At 52.8% G+C, this 21,025-nt stretch overlaps 6 protein-coding genes across 6 annotated transcripts, besides 3 other annotated features; 4 read left to right on the top strand and 2 right to left on the bottom strand.

The window, feature by feature from the left end:
* Window positions 1-1,439: 1,439 nt before the first annotated feature.
* On the bottom strand, window positions 1,440-4,085 carry ACLA_090150 (uncharacterized protein; the record flags this gene model as incomplete). Its single annotated transcript, XM_001272747.1, has 1 exon — window positions 1,440-4,085. The coding sequence occupies one exon, from the start codon at window positions 4,083-4,085 to the stop codon at window positions 1,440-1,442; it is 2,646 nt and encodes an 881-aa protein (XP_001272748.1).
* Window positions 1,981-2,003: a microsatellite.
* Window positions 4,086-5,914: 1,829 nt separating the features above from the next.
* On the top strand, window positions 5,915-8,313 carry ACLA_090140 (putative DUF21 and CBS domain protein (Mam3); the record flags this gene model as incomplete). Its single annotated transcript, XM_001272746.1, has 4 exons — window positions 5,915-6,184; window positions 6,258-6,471; window positions 6,539-7,208; window positions 7,263-8,313. 4 exons carry the CDS (start codon window positions 5,915-5,917, stop codon window positions 8,311-8,313), a joined length of 2,205 nt encoding a protein of 734 aa, XP_001272747.1.
* A 521-nt stretch (window positions 8,314-8,834) lies between these two features.
* ACLA_090130 (putative C2H2 finger domain protein) lies at window positions 8,835-10,279 on the bottom strand (the record flags this gene model as incomplete). Its single annotated transcript, XM_001272745.1, has 3 exons — window positions 8,835-8,852; window positions 8,921-10,139; window positions 10,191-10,279. 3 exons carry the CDS (start codon window positions 10,277-10,279, stop codon window positions 8,835-8,837), a joined length of 1,326 nt encoding a protein of 441 aa, XP_001272746.1.
* Window positions 10,280-11,023: 744 nt separating this feature from the next.
* ACLA_090120 (HECT domain protein) lies at window positions 11,024-15,187 on the top strand (the record flags this gene model as incomplete). Its single annotated transcript, XM_001272744.1, has 3 exons — window positions 11,024-11,232; window positions 11,301-14,997; window positions 15,065-15,187. The coding sequence occupies 3 exons, from the start codon at window positions 11,024-11,026 to the stop codon at window positions 15,185-15,187; spliced, it is 4,029 nt and encodes a 1,342-aa protein (XP_001272745.1).
* Window positions 15,188-15,969: 782 nt separating this feature from the next.
* Window positions 15,970-17,012, top strand: ACLA_090110 (uncharacterized protein; the record flags this gene model as incomplete). Its single annotated transcript, XM_001272743.1, has 4 exons — window positions 15,970-16,005; window positions 16,076-16,420; window positions 16,493-16,652; window positions 16,699-17,012. The coding sequence occupies 4 exons, from the start codon at window positions 15,970-15,972 to the stop codon at window positions 17,010-17,012; spliced, it is 855 nt and encodes a 284-aa protein (XP_001272744.1).
* Window positions 17,013-19,042: 2,030 nt separating this feature from the next.
* Window positions 19,043-19,067: a microsatellite.
* A 315-nt stretch (window positions 19,068-19,382) lies between these two features.
* On the top strand, window positions 19,383-20,920 carry ACLA_090100 (uncharacterized protein; the record flags this gene model as incomplete). The annotated part of the gene is made up of 2 exons (XM_001272742.1): window positions 19,383-19,404; window positions 19,467-20,920. 2 exons carry the CDS (start codon window positions 19,383-19,385, stop codon window positions 20,918-20,920), a joined length of 1,476 nt encoding a protein of 491 aa, XP_001272743.1.
* Window positions 20,921-20,946: a microsatellite.
* Between the last annotated feature and the right edge of the window lie 79 nt (window positions 20,947-21,025).

The following is a 21,025-nucleotide window of genomic DNA, read 5'->3' as shown; positions in this document are numbered from 1 at the left end:
CAAGTAATAATGAATGATAGATCCGTAGGGAATAAAGAGAGAGAGGGAGAGACGACAAAGATGAAGCAGTCAAGGAATGTGGAAGTTGAGGAAGAATGAATGAATGAGTCGAATCGCTGAAGGCCACCTTATGATTATGATTATTATTACTACCATGGAGGAGATCGTTAATTTAATAGTTAGTCCAGGGTTATTTTTTAGGCATAATAGAATCCAGATCACTACTCCGTAGACTAGATAGATCGATAGCAGTAGCACTATTTACGTAGTAGACTAGAAGAATTATAGTAGGCTAGATGTACTACTAGATTTTCAAGCTGAAACACTCAAGTGGTTACACTCATTCATTCAGCCTTCAACTGCAGAGAATGAATGATGTTGAGGTTATGATCCTCTACATCTAAACTACACAGAACACTGTCCTCCACAGCGCTCACTCTTCCGACTTTTATACATCAGGGGGAAAACGCCAACTCTCCAACGTCCCAAGTCTCAACCATACATGATACACAACTAACCCCAATAGTTGATTTCGAGTCTCCACAGCCAAGAACGGGGTCATTAATGAAGCCTCAGATAAAGAACGACTTCTGCTTGGCATTCATCCCCAACCACACGCTCAACCCGAGATTTGGAAGGAGAAGAGGTTGACCAGCGTAGTTGTAGTCTTGTAGATGGTATTCCACACCAGGAAAAGTTCCTGACTGGCTGTAGTCTTCAGTCACAGTGTCGATAGTCGATACTCTATGCCGGTGCCTAACAGTACTGACTACTGAGACCTTCACCTAGTAGTTACTAGTTAGTACTTACTTACTACCTACACTACAGACTAGATAGGGGACAGTGGATAATAACTAAGTGGGGAGAAATGAAACCGCAAACACGGACTTCCGACTCTGACAGGGCTGAAAGGATCATGAGGAAATTTAGCTCGAATTCTCGAAACAATGAAGATATATGAATGTTCGATGATGAACTGTGTCGATAGGGCTGTGTTGATCAACCGTTCATCAACAATGTATCTATCTACATACATGACCATGACTTGGTGATATAATAATATTATCACTACGGGGTATCATCCCAAACTCAAGGACAAAATCCCACGTGTAAACAACGACCAACTCCCCCATCATAAACCCCTTTTATCCCTTCTAACCCGGAGCCGAAGCCAAAAAAAAAAGAAGACAACAAGACAACAAGACGGCTGTCCAGATACCCTCCTTTCCTTTACGACTGGCGCGTATTTGTTCCCGAAAGAGGACCCCAAGCCCACCCACCAACATGCGCTGACGACCCGATATCTCCAAGATTCATGGGAGACTGCCAGTTCTTAATCAGGAGGCTCTGTACCAAGCCGACCACCCGGCCCGTTGCCGTCGAAGATCAAATGATCCCCGAACGGCCGGACCAAGGAGATGAAGCCTGGAACAAGTATCTCAAGGAGCTCGGCGAAGTCCGGGGGGACGACGACCACCAGCGCGACGCCGCGACACTGCCTCGGCGTTCGACAGCGAGACGCGAAGCTTTTGGTTGTCTTCCTCCAGCTCACGCGTTCTCTTGTCCCAACGGACTTGGTCCTCCGTCCGCTCTCTCCGTACCTGATCAAGAGCCCCTCGCAGCTTCTGGACTTCCTCAGCGACGGCGTCATCACTCGGGCCCGAGGCGCCCTTCTTGAATTCCTCGATTTGACGCTGGAGATCGCTGATTTGATTCTGCTGCTGCGCAACCTTCACCTCGCTCTCCGCCAAGGCAGTAGATATCGATCCGATGTTACCCATCTGGCGCTTGGGAATGTCCTGTAAGCTGCCCCGGGCCGCGTTCTCGTGCTTCGACAAGCGAGTTTCCAGAATCGTAATGGTTTTCTCCGCATCATCTGCCCGCTTCTGGGCGCGCTCAGCATCCCGCATGGCTAGGCCTCTTTGAGTCTGGAGATCTGCAATCTCTGCCTTCAGTTCCACCGTTTGCGGTCCGGGGTTTGCGGCGGCGGCGGCGGCGGCGGCTGCTGCTGTCGCTGCTGCACGTTGTTGAGCCCGCTCTGCATCCCGCATGGCTAGGCTCCTTTGAGTCTGGAGATCCGCAACCTCGGCCTCGAGTTCTGCGATTCGAGCCCGGGCGCTAGCACTAGCCGCGCGTTCCTGCGCGAGAGATGAGTCGCAGGCGTGTTGGAGATCGTGCATGGATTGCTGCAGTTCCGATTCGAGAGCGCGGGCTTGGGCAAGCGATTCTTGAGATTCCAGGAATACGGCCTCCGCCGTGGTCCTTGTCGATTCAAGCTCGTTCTGCAGTTGGACGATCTGCTGGAAGGCATCATCGCGTTCCTGCTGGACGGTTGCGAGCGAACTGCACATCTGCGACAGGTTGTCGCGCGAGGCTTGGAATTCCTCGTTTTTTGCTGTCAAATCCTGGACGTGAGCCTCAAGCTCATGGATTCTGTCGGCGGCTCGGCGACGCTCGGAGTCGGTTTCTTTGTCTGCAGTGGCCAGACGTCGCTCCATGGAAGCAAGCTGATCATTCCGAGTCTGGAGTTCCTTATTTGTGGCTGTTAGGTCCTGGACGTGAGCCTCGAGCTCGTGGATTCTGTCGGCAGCTCGGCGACGTTCTGCGTCGATTTCCTCGTGTGCGATGGTCAAGCGCTCCTCTGTGGCGACGAGCTTGTGATTCCGAGTCTGGAGTTCCTCGTTTTTGATTGTCAGCTCCTGGATGTGGGCGTCGAGTCCCTTCTCGGCAGCGGCCCGGTGTTGCTCCATGAAGGCAAGCTGCTCATCTCGAGTCTGGATTTCAGTTCGGAGCGATTCGATCTCGTCCAGAAACCTGTCCTCCGTCTGACGTTCCTTCTCGGCCTGCAGCTGCTGCTCTAGCTTGGCCACCTTGCCGCGAAGGGCCTGCTCTCTCGCAGTGGCATCGTCGTTTGACCACCTCGCCCTCATATGGGCCAGAGTGATCTGTGCCTCTGTTTCTGCGAGCCGACGTCGCAGAGCTGCAACATCCGTTGACTCGCGGGAGAGCAAGGCCAGTTTCTCCGCACACTTGGCGTGGATGTCAGTCAGCTGTTGGAATTGAGCCAACCCATCCTCGTTCCGCTGCTCGGCCGCGCCGAGTTTCTGGGTTGTGGCGGACAGGAGCTGGTCCTTTTCGGTCAGAATGCCTTCGTATCGCCGGATTAGAGTGAAGACCTCTTCTTGCCAAGGATTTCTGACTGGCGACTTGGGCACTCTTTTCTCGTCAACGTTGTTGTCTGCTCTCCGGCCTGAGGACGAGGGTGGCGTATCGACACGCCGAGATACGAGGAATTGGGCAAGACTGCCTAGCAACAACGCCACTAGAATGACGAGCGAGACACCGGCAAAAGCATGGGCAAGGATTCGGAAATGTGGAATCTCGCCGTCGAGGTCAATGAGACGTGGCATGCTGCGCCAGAGGTCCTCGAAAGTCACGCGCAGCCAAAGTCCGGTCTCCTCACCGGGACAGTGATACCCCCTGAAGCGCTGCGGCAGCAGGTACCGACCTGTAACCCACCCTTGGCGAACGCCCTCGCAGTACGAAGACAACCCCCGGTTCTCTGCCCGCAGGACGTCGGCAATGCCGATCAACCATTGCGAGAGAGGGCGAAGAAATGCCACGTACGCGGCCATACAGCAAAAGAATGTAATAGCGTGCCGGAGTGCCATCCGCGCAGGCTGTTGAGCGGGAAAGTACCACTTAAGTCCAACACAGACGAGGCGAGCGGCGCGCCAGTCCAGAATCGGTTTCTTCACGCGATCCTGAAAGAATCGATGCAACATGATGCCTCGCTCCTGAAGAGAGCGAGCGCGAACCAGCTGCATGGCGAGCGAGCCGGCCGCTGCAACCACGGAAAGCATGGGTGAGACGAGTCTCATTGCGACGGCCAAGATCCAGGGAACGAGATCACCCCAAAACATCGCCATAACTCCCAGGAGAGTTGCCAGAGCAAAGAAGATTGTGGCATCGGTGGTTAGATCCGCATGGGCGAAGTTTAAGAACCATAGTTCTGGCCCTGTTGCCTTGGCCACTTCGTCGTAAGCGTCTCCATAGAGGAAGTAGAGTTCAGCGGGGGAAGTCATGGCTGCTCTAGAAGTGCGAAACGACGAGCTGTCGATGTAAAAGAGAAGGAGAAGACCGTGTTCGATGAATCTTATCCGTCGAGATGGAGAGTATGATGTAAAAGAGATTGCTTTGCTTTGATAGTATGTGATATCAATGCTTTAACAAGATGCTATGGCAGAGAGAAGAAGGAGAGAAGATGAGGTTCCAAATGGTGGGAGAGAAAGCAGAGAGGTAAGGGAACAGCTGATCATGGGAAAGGAAGAGGCGCAATCGATGTCGAGTGAATGTCCTTGTCGCCATTGAGAGACCAGTGAGCGATGATATCCGTGCCAGAGTGAATACCACCCGCCAGCAAACAAGGTACCAGCTCCATCATAATGCGATTGAAGTAGGCACAGTGACTGGTGAGATTCCCACCTTCACTTCTTCACCCATAGAGGCATCGACTCATTCACTTGTCCATTGAGTCTAAAGAAATGGTCTAACCAGAGAATCAGGGAGGCTCCTCCAAAGGCCACCGTGGAGAGAGACGACATATGAGGACGATGCTCATGGTCACTCTCGATACTGACAACCAGAGAGCTTCTGCTGCCTCCAACAGATTAGCAACACTTCGAGTCACGAGCACGATTGCAACAAGGGTGTCATATACCGCCATGGCTATGAGCCCCGAAACTTCCTAGTTACAAACACACCCAATAAATACTCTGATCACCTCGCAGCGTCTTGTGTGGGTCGACTGGTCCATCTACGCACATCTTTCAGCAGATACCAGTCATCTTCAGGTCGAACATAACATCTTGGAACTCTATATGCAGTGACTGATCCGGTTTGAAGTTCACACCATGTCTTGCTCTGCCTCGGTCGATAGATCACCTCCGTGGTTCCAGATAGACGACCAGATCCATAGTGTACTTCCATTGCTTCTAACAGTCGGGGGTCGCCCCGGATAGTTTAGCCAAATTGCCTCTGAAATCGGGGAGCAGTGCCAGATAGCTCTATTATCTCGATGACCTTGAGGGAATTGCCCACCAATATAAATACCAGAATCTGGGGGCAGTTAATATACTCCGTGTCCCATGACATTGATTCTTATCGCCTGAAATGATCGTTATCATATTGGGGTTTTTTTTTTACCAGGCGCTCGAGCACTTAACTATACCCCCTCTAAGGAATGTCAACCAATCTTTGCAGGAGAGTGCAGTAGTCTCGTATTATTTCCCACGGTTGGTTGATAACTGGTGGCAGAAATTGAAGTCGTTGATCGAAGCATTGAGGGAGCTTCCATCCCGCGCTAACCCTCTTCGACTAGTGTATAGTCATGCATCCGACAGGTCATGTGATTGGCCGATAAGGTGCGCGGACTAGTCCAGATCGGGTATAGTCAGGCCTCGATGTCTCAGGGTGGCCTCAGGCACTCCCGGAGGAAAGAGTTGAAAAAGGAATCGTAGAGAAGAAAAGGCGATGAGACTCCTTGCTGCGATTCTGTGCGAGAAAACTTTTCAAATCAGACTGAGAGAAGACAAGCCACCTCCTCTGTCTGCTGTAGACACCCAAGAGCACTCCTGACTTCCTTCAGCATTCCTCTGCGATCTGAACCTGAATCTGAATCGGATTCTGATTGTGATTCTGATTCCACCTGCCAAAATCTCCACATTCGGACGTCATCGCCTTTTTTGGCCATTTCCGGCCTCAGGCTAGCAATCGCGCCGCCCAGCATCGAGCTGTCTCTCTCTCTCTCCCGCCATATCAATAATAATATGCGACTGTAGTAGCTCCTGCTGCTTATCTTTCCCCCGTTGATCCACCATCACCACTTCCCCCCCCCCAAATCGTCCCTTTGCCGATGGCTATACCTTCTGCAAACCGGTATGTGGCCTCCAGGCCCGTTGCTCTCGGTTTAGCGAAATTGCTGCTGCTGGCTTGCACACAAATACCCCTCATCTCCGCTGCGCCTGCGGTGCTGTCGCCGTATCAGGATCATGTTTCCGCCAGCTCCGAATTCGATCCCAAGCCTCCCAGTGACCCCAGCTTATGGCTGTATCTGGGTGTGGCGGCCGCACTCGTCCTGAGTGGAGGTGCGTTTGCGGGTTTGACGATCGCATTGATGGGCCAGGTAAGGCTTTCCCTCCAGGCCGAGTTCTATCTATATCGAACCGCTGAAGCTGACCGGGCTCGTGGTGGAATAGGATGAGGTCTATCTACAGGTCATCAAATCCTCCGGCGATGTATCCGAGCGCAAAAACGCAGCCAGTGTGCTGAGACTCCTCAAGAAGGGCAAGCACTGGGTTTTGGTGACACTTCTGCTCAGCAACGTCATTACCAACGAGACTCTTCCCATTGTTCTCGATCGGTCGCTCGGTGGAGGCTGGCCCGCCGTATTAGGCAGTACTGTTCTGATCGGTAAATTCCCCCCAGCTTCTTCCAGATTGGGCTTCCCCCATTTGCCGCGGTGCTGATGATATCCCAGTGATCTTCGGCGAAGTCGTCCCCCAGTCGATATGCGTCCGTTACGGTCTCCCGATCGGTGCGTGGATGGCTCCCTGCGTCTTAGCGCTTATGTACATTCTGTCCCCGGTCGCCTGGCCGATAGCCAAGTTGCTCGATAGGCTCTTGGGAGAGGACCACGGCACCATCTACAAGAAAGCGGGCCTGAAGACATTGGTGACATTACACAAGACTTTGGGCGAGGCTGGTGAACAGCTCAACTCCGATGAGGTTACCATCATCAGCGCCGTGCTGGATCTCAAGGAGAAGTCGGTCGGAAGCATCATGACGCCGATGGAAGACGTCTTCACCATGTCTGCGGATACCATCTTGGATGAGGAAACCATGGACCTCATCCTTTCTCAAGGATATTCTCGTATTCCTATCCATGCTCCCGACAACGACTTGAACTTCGTCGGCATGCTCCTGGTGAAAATGCTGATTACCTACGACCCCGAGGATTGCAAACGTGTGCGCGACTTTGCTCTGGCGACCCTTCCCGAGACCCGTCCGGAAACCAGCTGTTTGGACATTGTCAACTTCTTCCAGGAGGGGAAGTCCCATATGGTACTGGTCTCCGAATACCCTGGCGAGGATCGTGGAGCATTGGGAGTCGTTACCTTGGAAGATGTGATTGAGGAACTGATCGGCGAGTATGTAACACCCATCGTTCCCGTCCACATTTCTCGGCGCTGATGAACAACTAGGGAAATTATCGATGAGTCCGATGTCTTTATTGACGTACATAAAGCCATTCGACGAATGACACCTGCCCCGAAGTCTCGCGTGCCGAAAGGCCGCATCGTGGAAGACCCCCCTATGCTTCCTCCCGCGGCTCAAGGGGAACTAATCGAGACCAATGGTGAGTCCCGGATGCATTCCACCGACCGTCGTCGGAGTTCCGTCGAAGCACCTCCGCCTCGCTTCCAGATGCGTCTTCACACCTCCGATAAGAATTCCGACTCGACCGACGGTTTCCTCACCCATCGAGGGACCACTGATGAGATCCGCGAGCACCTCAAGCATCTGGGGCCGTCCAACCTGGCGAGTCGTCCTCGGCAAACTCGCTACCAAAATGTGAAGATCAAGCGCGCGATTAGCTCTCCTACCCGATCGGCATTCACCGACGTAGACTCCGGTCAGAGCACCTCCGGCTCACAGACCCGACAACCCAACTCTGTCGGCTTGGCCGGCGGCATAGGAGCTGGACTCCTACAATCCGGCATGGATGCCAGAGATGGCGCTCACGCGGTGAAACTGGGCTACGGTACCATGAACAACTGGATTGCAGACAACGAAACCGGTTCCACCCGGGACGGGCACCAAGTCTCAATACCGGAAGCCGTTCATGAAGAGCAGGATGACCACCAACCGCGGTCAAGGAATAGTGTTGCCGCGAGTACCGAGTCGTCGGACACACCTAACCAGCCCGGGGAACGGACGAGGACAGGCAGCGGTTACATCCATAAAGGCCCCGCCCGCAGTGGCAGCATCACCGAGCAAGTTGTCGACGTCAATGGCGTTCGCAAGGTTGTCCTCCAGACCACCAGCAGCAACACCACCACCGACGATGATGCATCTATAGCCAAGTTCCCTGTCCGCAAAAACGGCCAAATCATCGACTTGTCCCAGGACGAACAATCCCCCACCTCGCGAGCAAATGGGTCTAAGAAGAAGAAGCGCCATCGCAAACACAAGTCAAACGCAAAATCTTCCGACGGTCGTGCGGATGAAGAAGCACCTCTCCTGTCGAGGTGATGTGATCTTGTGATTTGACTTCTTCCTCTCCCTCTGCCGGCCAGAGTAAACGACCGCTGCAGGACTCTTCCCCCCCCCCTTCTTGTAAGACAGACAGTGTATTCATCATGCTGCATATGTGAATGTACGAAGCAATGAGTTTGATCTGTGACCGCGGAGACTTATCGATGACTGCTTCTATTTGATTGTCTGCTTCGGTTTATATCGTTCTATAAGTCTCTACCTACCTGCAGTTGCATATCTAGCCTACAAATGTCCGAGCCTCAGTGGCTTATATACTTTTTTTTGTACTGGAGATCTGTACGATTTGTCGTAGCCTACGATTCCATTTAGAGAACATCCCCAGCGCGATACACCCTGCCATCCAAACTTTTGTATTTGTGTCCCCCCGTGAGGATATATGCATGCACCAAGCTAAACTCCAGAAATTCAATGCACTGAGAAAATCAGAAAAGAACGAAAGGGGGCCGTTGAAAAGGAAAGACAAGAAAACACAGCATCCACAAAGCCCATGCAGGTGATCATTGCAGGAGGGGATCCTATATGTAGTCCAGCATGTTAGTCGCAAGCCTAACTGCAGAGCAGGGATGAAGGGTAGTGTACATACCCGGAAGTGCTTCTGGTTGTTTCCCACACGGTTGATCCGGTCCCTGAACCGGAGTTCCTGGCGGATGGCCCGCGTCCGCTCCTTGCGCTCTGACTCGGCAGCGGCCCGCTTCTGCTCCTCCGAGGCACCGATCATGCCCAGGCCACCGTTGGCACGGGTGATAAGTGCGCGGTTGGCATTGCGGCCGCGAGGACGATCCTCCTCGATCTCGCCGTTCTCGATGGCGAGCTGGCGGGCGATGCGCTCCTCGCTCGAGGGGTAGTTGTGCAGGTTCTGGCGGTAGTATTTGGCGAGGGAGCGGTGGCCGACGCTCTTGCCGGAGGGGAGGTGCAGTTCGTATTCGGTCTGGTAGACGACGGTGGCCTTGCGGTGGGAGTCGAGCTCTTCATCGTCTTCGTCGCCATCGATGGACGAGGCGTCGGTTTCCCAGCCCTCCTCGTCGGCGTCTGAGCTCGAGACCTTGACACCGCCCTCTTCAACCGCCTCGCTGGTGGAGTCGGCCTCATCGTCTGAGTATGTACTGCGGAAGTCATAGTACTGGCCAATCTCAATCTGTTCCTCTTCCGTCTCGAAGGCGATCATGCAATGACCCTTGTCCCGCATGTGGGTCTGGATTCCGGCGGGGTTGTTACGAATGGCATGGCAGTAGAGACATTCGCTGTTCTCGTTGATCTTGCGGTAAAGGTAGTGAATCAACCCATCCAAATCGACCAGGTAATTCTTCTCCGGGATGAACATGCCGTGGTTCTTGCGCATGTGCTCCACGTTTTCTTGGATATCAGAAGCTTCGTTGTTGCAGAACAAGCAACGGGACGGCGAGTAGTTCGAGTCCACCTCGGTATCTTCGTCGTCCTCTTCTTCGTCTTCTTCCTCAATTGTGGATGTCTTGAGATTGTCGACGATCTTGGACACATCGGAATCGTCTCGAGGTTTGTTGATGGGCTCGCCCAGAGAGAAAGTAGAGCTCATCACAGACGATGAATCATCCGCAAAATCTTTGGCCATCCGCACCTCACGCGCCTTGTGTTTCGAGCTCTTCACATGATTCTGATACGAGTTCTCGCTGAAAAATGTCTTCTGGCAGGCCAGACAGGATTTCTCAAACGACGCCTTGGCGGCAGCGGCGGTGGAAGTAGCTTTGGCGGCGAGCACTTTTTCGTTGAAGGTTTCTTGGGATACTGGAGGTAGGGATGCGATGCGACGCTTCATGTTATACAAACTGCAAACGGTAAGTGACTGTGAAAGCATGCCCTGTTCGCCAAAGACTTACTGCCAGTCCTTCCGCATGTGATCCCGCTGAGCATCACTGCTACGGAATGCAACGAGGCAGGTATTGCAGGTGTAGGGGAGAGACGACATCTTGGTTGGCAGCTGAGATGCTTGATCGAACGAGTAGAAGGGTATCAGATTCTCAAAAGATGGATATGGATGTGGTGATTCTCGCCACTCCGTTGTGGGATATATCCGAGCGGGGTACAAATAAATGCAAAACTCGAAGCGAAAGCGTGAGTCAGATCCCAAAGAAAGACTGCAGTGGAAGAGTCCAGAATGTATCCGGCAGACAGATCAATAAAACAGTTTCCAGGTGATGAATCTGCTTTCCAATCACCTCCAGATGGATGTTGATCGAAGGAATTCTTGCTAATCAATTATCGACACTGATAAACTTCCATCCCAACCGAACAAAATCAATTCTGCCGCCGCTTTAACATCCGATCGTCTTAGTCACTCGGGCGGCAGTGGCAATGACGTTAAAGGCACGTGCCATGAGTGGCTAGTCTACTTTCGGTACTGAGCAGACAGTTCTGTCCAGATCCGGTTTAGTGGAATGGCTGTCGGATCATCCCTTGTTCCACTTCCCGTGGCTGTTTGTCATCATTATCACGGGGCTTGGCGCCTGAGGCTATGATGCCGCTTGGGCGATGATATCAACCAGGCGAAAGCATCAGTTGGTCGACATTATACACATCTTACATCTGCATCTGTTTTCTGTTACTCTACTTCAATATTACAGTCTCCAGTATTCTGAGAGCTGTTCGGCACGGGAGCAGACAGCGCCTATCCTGACCGCGATAACACAGGCATGCTCCCCATTCCGCAGAGATGACTAGGCTCCGCGGAGCTTCTGTGAGCTCGTACGATGCTTCTCGTTCTCCGACTGGCGTTGATCGGTCTCATTTACATCGGTCCAAGCTTCCTCCGAATGCACCAGATGTCATTGTTGAAAACACTATCGATGTGTCCGACCCGGCCCAGGTCTTGCTATGGTATCGGGATGAGCGACGTCGGCAGTTCAATCTCCTAGTCCGCAAGTGAGTGCGCCGCCACCAGGGCCGGAGCTCTTAATTATTAGACCAGGCTAACTAGAGCTTTCTTCAAGATACAAAAACCAACTGCTATACGGATGTCAAGATCCCGCCTGCCGCACGCCAACCTGCGCTAGCTATCGAAGAAGAGTATCTGAAGGCCCATATCGCCGCTACACTGAGCTGAGTGCTCGGACTTTGGCATGCTACTTGGCTAGCTTGGATAATCCGGAGGCTGGTCTCTGCCGCAACACTCCGCGGGTACATTCAGAGCTTTCGTCCCATGATCATCAACGTTCGTCGAGACGTTCGAGCCGTGGACCACCTCCTGATCGTTCCACGACGCGAAATGTGTCATCGCCGTCAGGCCTCGAGAAAGTGAACGATGACCTTATACGTCAAGCACCAGCTCAAATCTCTGCGAGCTCTCCGCAATCTAGTGCCCCCGCTAAAGATACCCCTGAACCTTTCGTTGAGTCGCAGAAACAAATCGAACCCTCGCAGGACGAGGATCCTGCAGCGCAGCGGATGAAAGATCCGAAATCTTTCACGCAAAATCTCTTCGATACACTTTCTTTGCGTATGGTCGAATGGCTTCCTTTGCGACGGCTACCTGATGCGCCAGGCACAGAGTCTCAGTGCGCCAGACCACCCAAGCGCGAGACCTGCTGCGAACACTCCGATTCCGCCGAGAAGGAGCCAGAAGGAGGGCGCCGTGCATCGATTCACACAAGACAGGTGGGGAGCGCTCCGCATACCCCTTCTTCACGGGACGTGAGCAGACTCGCTCCTGCCGTCGAGACGAAACCCAACAGCCAGGTTAAACGAATAGCCGTACTCGAAGCAGACCAACACCACCCTCGTTCCAGATCAATCAAGGATGAAAGATTACGCACGGAACTACGGCCAAGCCGGAAACTCTCGATAAATGCGCACATCAGTGCCGATGAGTCGATCAACATCCCCTCACCGCCAGCTCTCAAGCATCGCCAACAGAAACATCGCGGCAGGTTCGAGGACCTTGATGCATCTTATACGCCAGAACAACAAAGAAAAGGAAGGCGCGTCTCTTGGGATAGTGCAAAGCTCTTGGACGATGTCCAGAATTCCGAGACTCAAAAGTCCCTTGCAATCAAAGACGAACAACTCCACGTGGAGGACCAACCTGCGAACGATCCCAAGTCAAATCGGAAAAGCTCACGTTCAAGACGAGAGCGGCCATTCACGGTACAAACGCTCACACATATCGATGGCGCAATTCTTGGTGGACTGGAGCGGATGTTGGTCCAATCCGAGGAAGATGCTCAACGGTGGAAAGATGAGCTGGCTCATATAGACTTTACAGGGAACTTCGAGAACCCCGAATGGCAGTACGCTACATCTGGCCAGCGTCGAGTGTATACATTTGTTGCACAAAGTGTTTTCTACGCATTGGGTAATCCGAGTCAAATCCTACGTTCATTCCACGGCGATACGGCTGGCCCGAGCGGATTGAACCAGAGCTCCCCTACGACCAAACTCAATCTGCAGCAGCTACAGCTATCACTACGAAAACTGTTTACTCTGTGTCCCTGGGACATTGTTCTCCATAGTTTGTGGCGCGCTATGGAAACGCTGTTTGTACCACCCAAGGAACTCTCGATGCCAGGCCGTCAATCGCGCCGGTCATCGACAAACTCGGCTACCACGGGTTCAGTATCTGTTCCAATAATTTCCCGTCGCTCATTTGACTCGGCAGTGAATGATCACGTTGATGATGCTAATGCTGCGGACATCGCAACCATTGCACTCTTTGCCCTTATCAGCTCTCTTCCTGCAGCTGATGCGCCCACGTGGCGAGCACTTCTTCAAATGCGCGCCGCTGGCACCGTTGCTTCGACCACCGATATGGAGAAGGTTTCTGTCGCAAGGTCGAGATCAATTGTTGAGATTACCGACAGATTCGAGCACGAATTGGCCTTGCGGCTTATCGATCGTCTAGTGCGTGGTCTCACCGCGCGCTTAGCATTCCACGAGATATCGAAAGTACGCCGTCCGAACTTGCTAGATTCTTCTAGCAAGGGCAAGAAGAGCGTCCTGGATCTGCTTTTGGATAACCTTGCCAACCATTACAGCCCGATGGCGTCAGGAATTGACGAGCCGGACCGAGCTGCGCAGCCACCAGCCGCAGCGGCCATCATTGCTGAATGGTTACGTACGCTTTTTCTTAGGAATTGGGACGGCAACCCCGAGATTTCTCGAAGCAGCTCTGCTGGAGGCGTTGTGGAAATCCTGTCGAGGATGTACAAGCAGCGCAATCACCTCGGCCTAGTCCCAAAGGACTTCCACACACCGTTACTTTCCGAGAGGCTGGATCCCCTGGAGATGCCCGTGGAATGGCTTGGACGGCTGAGCAATAATAAAACGATGCACCTACTCTCATATTCCTTCCTTTTCCCTCCATCTGCTCTTGTCATTTATTTCCGCGCCCTCAACTACTCTGCCATGTCCAAGGCCTACGAGGCTGCGATGACCACAACGAGACATGTGACTCAAACCGCCTTCGGACCGATCCCCATCCAAGACGATGTGAGACTCTTGGCGGAGATGAAAACCTCGATGACCTCGTATCTGGTCCTCATGGTTCGCCGCGATAATGTGCTTACAGATGCACTTAATCAACTCTGGAGGCGGGAGAAGAGAGAGTTATTACGTCCACTGAAAGTCCAGATGGGGATGGATGAAGGGGAGGAGGGACTGGACCACGGCGGCGTTCAGCAAGAATTCTTTCGAGTCGTCATGGCGGCGGCGTTAGATCCGTCTTATGGCATGTTTACGATGGATGAGCGCACCCGGGTCTCGTGGTTTCAACCTTGCTCGTTAGAGCCTCTTTATAAGTTCGAACTTTTCGGACTCCTCATGTCACTGGCAATATATAATGGCGTGACCCTGCCAGTGAACTTTCCGATTGCCTTCTATCGCAAGCTTCTGGGGCTCAAGGTGAAACACCTTGACCATATCCAGGATGGCTGGCCCGAACTCAGCAAGGGCCTTGGAGACCTGTTGACATGGCAGGATGGCGATGTTGGCGATGTCTTTATGCGAACATACGAGTTCAGTTTCGAAGCCTTTGGCTCGGTGGAGACCGTTGACATGGAGAAGGTGGACAAAGACGCTGTGTGGCCCTTGCCGACGGGCATTCACCGTAAACCATTTATACTACCTTCGAAGAGCTGGTCGGAGTTGTCTGACTTCGCAAAGACAGCAGACATGGATTTAAGTCCACCTTGTTCGATGGCGGCAGATGATGCCGATGATAGTTCGCCTGATTTATCGCACCGGGATATCAAGGATCATGCCGAGCATTCCGTGCCAACACCCCCAGTGGAGGAGGCTTCGCTTGTCACCAATAAGAACCGGGCTCAATTCGTCAAAGATTACATCTTCTGGCTGACCGATCAATCAATCCGAACCCAGTTTGATGCCTTTACAAGGGGGTTTTACACCTGTCTCGACCGAGCCGCTCTGTCCATCTTTACTCCCGAGGCTTTCAAGACCGTTGTTGAGGGCATTCAAGAGATCGACATCAAAGAGCTGGAGCGTCATGCCCGCTACGAAGGTGGATTCGGCCCAAGTCATCCGACCATCCGCGGGTTTTGGAGCATTGTACGAGGGTACTCCGCGGAGAAGAGGGCGCGGCTCTTAGAGTTCGTCACGGCCAGCGACCGTGTGCCGGTGAACGGGATTGCGAGCATCATGTTTGTCATTCAGAAGAATGGCGTGGGGGACGCTGTAAGTGTCCTTTCCCACCCATAGTGTCTCATCACCGCTTTAGCACAGTACTGATATTTCCTTACAGCGCCTTCCCACCAGTTTGACCTGCTTTGGTCGGCTCTTACTACCAGAGTATTCGTCCAAGAAAGTCTTGGAAGAGAAGCTCGACAAAGCCCTTGAAAATGCTCGGGGATTTGGAGTTGCCTGAGATACTTCTTCTTTTGGTCCCTATTTATTTTTGTGATCTAGATAATACCCCATTTTGTTTGTAGGTTGGTTTTGGTTCAAGCACCGCTACGACGCCACTCGTAGCTTGATAGTGTGGGAGGGATAGGACGAATTTAGGTACCGCCGGGGATTACCAATTTACACAGAGCGACGTGTGTGTTTCTATTCTGAACACTGTAAGCCGGTATATGGATCTTATATGGCCATTGTATCCACAGAGCTTCGAAGTAGACCATCTTATCCTCTCGCTCGCGAACTCGCCAAACCTGCCCCAACTGCTCGGACAAGTTTCCCCTGGCAAATGACGTCGCGCATGGGAAGTTTGGATTTTGCTATAGACAAATCTCAATGCTTGATGTTAGGAGACTTGACTTTGTTTCTCTCTTCATTTTTATCTTTCAGAACGCTCGGCCTTGATTTAGATCTATAGGTAAGCATTACTATTGATCTACAGTCGCCAAACGCCATCCAGTCATATCCGATTTTACCTCCACGGTGCAGTGTCCTCCGGGATTGACTCAACTTGTCCTCGACGAGCCACATTCCGACTGATACTTTTTAATCTTCAGTTCGATCTTTTCAGTCCCATACTCGGTCCCTTTCCCTCTTCGCGAGCACTCCCCCTTATCTGCATCTTCGAATAGTACGTGCATCCTGCGATAAGGGGTCAAAATTCTACCCCGCTACCCCACGTCCAGATCACAAAGTGTATTGATACTAATCAACATCTCTAGATATCGAATCGCGAAGAATAGTGACACCATGCCCCCCGTCATCCACCTCGTCCGCCATGCCCAGGTACGTCCAGTCTTCGTGGCAGCTGCCCATCCCGAGCTATAAAGCTAACCCGCTACACCCTCCCCCCAAGGGCGTCCACAACCTGTGCACCGCAAACCATGTCGTCCACGATCCCCTCCTGACCGATCTCGGCAACGAACAATGTCGCCAGCTCCGCCAGCGCTTCCCCTTCCATGACCAGGTGGAGCTGGTCACGGCGTCGCCGCTCCGCCGAACCATCTACACCGCGTACGAGAGCTTCAAGCCTGTGTTCGCGAAGCACACGGATATGAAGCTGGTGCTGCTGCCGGATGTACAAGAGACTAGCGACGTCGCCTGTGATACAGGGAGTGATCCAGACGCCCTGCAGAAGGAGATGGATGAGAAGCGGGTCCCGGTAGACCTGAGTCTGGTGCATGAGGGGTGGAATACCAAGGTTCGTTTTTTTTTCTTTCTTTCTTGTCGGTGGGTCTCGGATGAATGATGAGTTTTGATGGGTGTCTACTAGACTGGCCGCTATGCGCCCACCAATGCGGCGATCAAGAACCGTGCCCGCGAGGCCCGACGGTGGTTGAAGGCGAGACCGGAGAAGGAGATTGTGGTTGTCACGCACGGTGGCTTCCTGCACTATTTCACAGAGGACTGGGAGGATAGCAGTGAATACCAGGGTATGTCTGAGGAGTTTTTGTTCTGGTTTATCCGAGGATACGGTAGCTGACTTCGCGGGGGTCCACAAAGGAACCGGCTGGCATAACACGGAATTCCGCACCTTTGTCTTTACCGAGGAAACGCACCTGGATGATCTGGAGGGGTATCCCTTAGAAGGCGACAATGCGACGATAGTTGAGACACCGGAGTCGCGCGCGCGCCGTGGCAAGGACGGCCCCGCGCTCGACCGTGAGCGACAAAGGATATTGTACAAGATCGGTGTGCAGGGATGGGATGACCAAGGTCTACAGCTTAGCATAGCCGAGCGGGAGGCGGCCAAGGTGCCGGAGGGTAAAGAGGTGGATGGTGTCAGAATATAAGACTTTGGCAGAGAGTGTAGCGGTGGGAAAATGGATCTGTAGATAGATCTCGCATGGCATTAGATGCAAGAATAGAATAGAGATTCGTCTGTTCCAAATGTCTCAAAAGAAATTCGGGGTCGAGAACCCTGGGGATGAGGTGAACAAGGACGGGGATCTCGAAAGAGATAAAAGCGCACTGTTTCAGATCCGCTCCCTCGACAGGGACAAGGGCACGAGAGAGTTATTGTACAGTTGTTGAAGATGAGACTCCTCAAGGAAGCGACCTCAAGGGCTGAAGACATCTCTTTATGACTTGTCTTTGTGAGATCTGCGACATGCGAACAATAGCTATTATCTCGCTGTCTCGAAGAAAGAAAACAGGCAGTCGACAAGAAATAGACCGGGGGAAAAAAGACAGCGAGTGACAAAGGATCTCCTTCACATCATCACTTCATTGTTGAGGTCGGCTATAAGAAGGTCGATTCCACGAAGGAGACCTTCTGTTCATTTCATCAGCATGGACACCGACATGGACACTCAGCAAGAGCAGGGGATACAATCATGACTACTATCGTATCGACACAGGTGAGTCCATTCGGCACAATTGAGCACGAACTGACATGTCCACACTCAGATGCTCAAGAAGATCTATGAATGTTGAAGCAGAAAGAGCCTGCGGCTTGTAAGTGGCCCCCGTTCCCATGTATAGCTGACAGGAGCAGGACGCAATAGCATCATCAATCTTCATAAGAGGCAGACAAAGCGCTTCATCGGATTGATACGAGCACCATATACCCATCAACCTAAGTTTCCTAAAACTTCCTCCCTCCCGGAACAGACGAGACCGCTAATTAACCCTCAGATCTGGCTAATCCTTTGGCAAAACTCCATCATACAAGAACCGACTCCAGGTACGTCCGATCCACGAAGTCTCCAGCTTACACGCGTATAGGATATGATTGTTACGCAGATCGGCCAGGGCCAGATGAACGAACGTGAGAAGCGTCTTAATAAGTGTTGACCTCCTTCCTCCCGGATGCGTAAACTCACTGACGCGGTAGTAGATGAGGTTCCAATCCATGCCGTCAAGTGACGACTACATGAAGAGCGAAGTAAGTTGATGCCACACAAGCTGAGGAATGTAAACTCATCCGCATCGATGCCAGGTGAGGGATCAGAACGGCAGTTTCCGATCGCTTGTTGGTCTTACCATTCTCAAAACACGGTATGTCCGATAGATCGCCAGATATTCCAGCAGACCCTAATGCAATCCAGGAGCATGTTTTCATCCCCGATTCTCAAAACCTCTCATTGCGTTGTTCGGCTTAGACAAGACCCGGTGGAGATGTGTAAGGCTGTGCCAGTGCCAGATCACAACAGAGCATTCCGAAAGGGCTATTCGAGGGACACGAGATCCTTCTTCAGTCTTCAGATGAAGACGATCATTGATAAGATAGATGATCAATGAATATTATCATGCTGACTGCTTGCTCCAAGCTATCACCACCCTAAGAAATTTAGTAGACGGCACAGCCTTGTTTGCCGGGTAAATCCTTCGAGTAGGAGCACAAGAAATCCTGTAGGAGCAGTCCAGACTGCGCTGTCGAACTCGGTGAGCGGGCGACGAGGCTGGCCAAACCGTCTCTTGAGGCAGTGCTCACAAGCAACCGAATTGGCCGCTCTGCAGTGACAGGTAGCCCGTATAGACCACACAATTCCGATTTATTCCCAAAAAAGTGGAACGGCGTTGGGGTAGAACAGATGCTGTGCCTTGTAAAAGCATAGCCAGGTTCATGTAGATCCAGCGAAGAGACAGGATAGTTTAGAGCATTTTCGCTCAGAAACTGGCAGGATTTCCTGGCTTGTTTCAATCGCAGCTTGCAAGGAAGCATTGAGTTAAATGAGTTCTGCCTGTTTCATCAAACCTCGCACAGAATACCCACATATGGGGGAAGAGGTGGAGGAGGGCACAGCATAATCAAGGACTCCACCTATAATCGCGTGGGCGTGGCAATGATAGCATTCCTGACGCTAGAATGTTGCAGTTTTAGTACTAGTAGTTAGTACTAGTAGAGTAGATAGATAGCTGCCTATTCGGCGGCTTCACGCCAGCTGCTTATGCTTATGCTCATGATGATGTTTGGATGAAGCTATTTTTAGGTGCTGATCCCGTGGCGCAGGACGTGCCTCAGGCTTGTTTCCACTTTCCAGGCACCTTCTTTTCCCAACTCTCTCCAGAGTCCATCCAGTTATCAACTCTCCACGGTTACTCTCGATTCGTATATCTCGACACGACCAGCCCTTGATTCGATGGCGATCTTGGTTAAGGGTCTACACCAACGGTGTTCATTGTATGTTTCACCGACTTGATCAACCAGTCTATGCAAGATGCTCGACGAGAACCTCCCCAGTACGTCAATCTCAAACCCAACCCGAGAGCGTAGCATGAGCATCGCAGCTAACAGCCCCTAGCTTTCTTTCTCAAGCCAGGTACACAGCAAAAACACCTGTGGACCGTCTTCCTCTGCCAGCACGGCAACGAACCCGAGCCCGTCTACACTCTTCGCTATCCTGATCCTGCCTCACCAACATCACGGAATCGCTACGGCGTCGCCCTCTGCGACCCCTTTGTCCCCGATGTCGTCTACGGTGAGGTCCTGATCATACCCCAGTGGACGCAGCCCAGTCTCTCCGCCGAGACCATCCGCCAGAATGGCGGCGTCACACCCCCGCCGGAACCCATCCTCCCCTCCGAATTCACCATCCATCTCTACAACCCAGATCAGCAGGTGACGGTCCGATATAAGCATAAGACGTGGAATACACCCGCTACGTGGGAGTTTGAGATGCCGCAGCATACCTTCCGCCAGCCGTCCAGCTCAACGTTGGACCACGCGCTCACCGACCCGGCGACGGCAGACACGACACCCAAGCTCCGATTCAGCTGGCGCAAAGATAGCAAGCTGTCTAAGGACCTGACGTGTTTGCTGTCGGGGAAGACGACAAACATGCCCGAGGGAAAAGCGAAGAGTAAGGAGCCGGACATCACGCTTTCGATCTTCCAGTCCCTGCGCGAGTTGACGCTCTACGAGCCGAATCTGTATCGGGTCGAGATGGAGGATTTCAAGGGGTTGGAGGTCGTGTTGCTGCTGGGGGCGGTGACCATCCGGGATGTGTTTTTCTCCTCGATGAAGGATGCGTTTCGTCTTGCGCGCGATGCGTCTGTGCAGAAGCCCGCGGCTTCGGGGTTGGGGAACAACACCAGCGCTGGGAATGCTCCCGGCGCGACGCAGAGAACGGCTGCGCCAGTGGAAGCTGCAGTTCCAGCCTCGGATACACTCGGCCGAAACAAAACACCGGCACCCGTGCGATCTCCCACTGACACCCCAGCCACGCGTCCGACTCCCGCTCCAACCCCGCAGCAACGCAAGGAAGAGGAAAAGCGAACCAAGAAACTCCTCGAGGAAGAAGAAAAGGCCCGCCGCAGACGCCAGGCCGAAATCGACAAGGAAACCCGCCGCCTGCAGAAAATTTACGGCCGGGAGGAGCAGCAGGTGCGCGCCAGCACGACGAACCTGGCTCTTCCTGCGCCCGCGCAGCCTCCCCGACCCCAGGTGCAGCAGCAACCGTCGCAGCCGCATCTACCTCCGCGCCCGAATCCACGCTACTACTACCACCACCAGGCGGTGTCCATATCAGATGTGGCACCTGTGCCGCGGCCGCAAGCGGGACCCGTTCCCAACCGCCGTCCACTGTCGACGGTGCAGTTCGCGCCCGCGCAGATGGCAGCAGCGCGCCCCCAGGGCCCGGGGCCGGTGGCGGCGAAACCCCAGTTGCAGCCGAAGAAGAGCAGTTTCTTTGGGTTCCGGCGGACGTCCGAGGATGCGAACTCGAAACTGATGAAGAAGCGCAGCTCGATGTTTTGATTTTTTGTTTTTTTTTTTTTTTTTTTACTTATGATACCCTATTGCATTCTGGCGTCGGCGTTGCATACCCAAAAAAGTATACATTCAATGGATACATTATGATAT

Source organism: Aspergillus clavatus, genomic scaffold (genome assembly GCF_000002715.2).
Source record: "Aspergillus clavatus NRRL 1 1099423829798 genomic scaffold, whole genome shotgun sequence".
Classification (NCBI taxonomy): Eukaryota; Fungi; Ascomycota; class Eurotiomycetes; order Eurotiales; family Aspergillaceae; genus Aspergillus; species Aspergillus clavatus.
The sequence above is the reverse complement of the archived record's forward strand: the minus strand, read 5'-3'. Positions and strand labels throughout refer to the sequence as shown.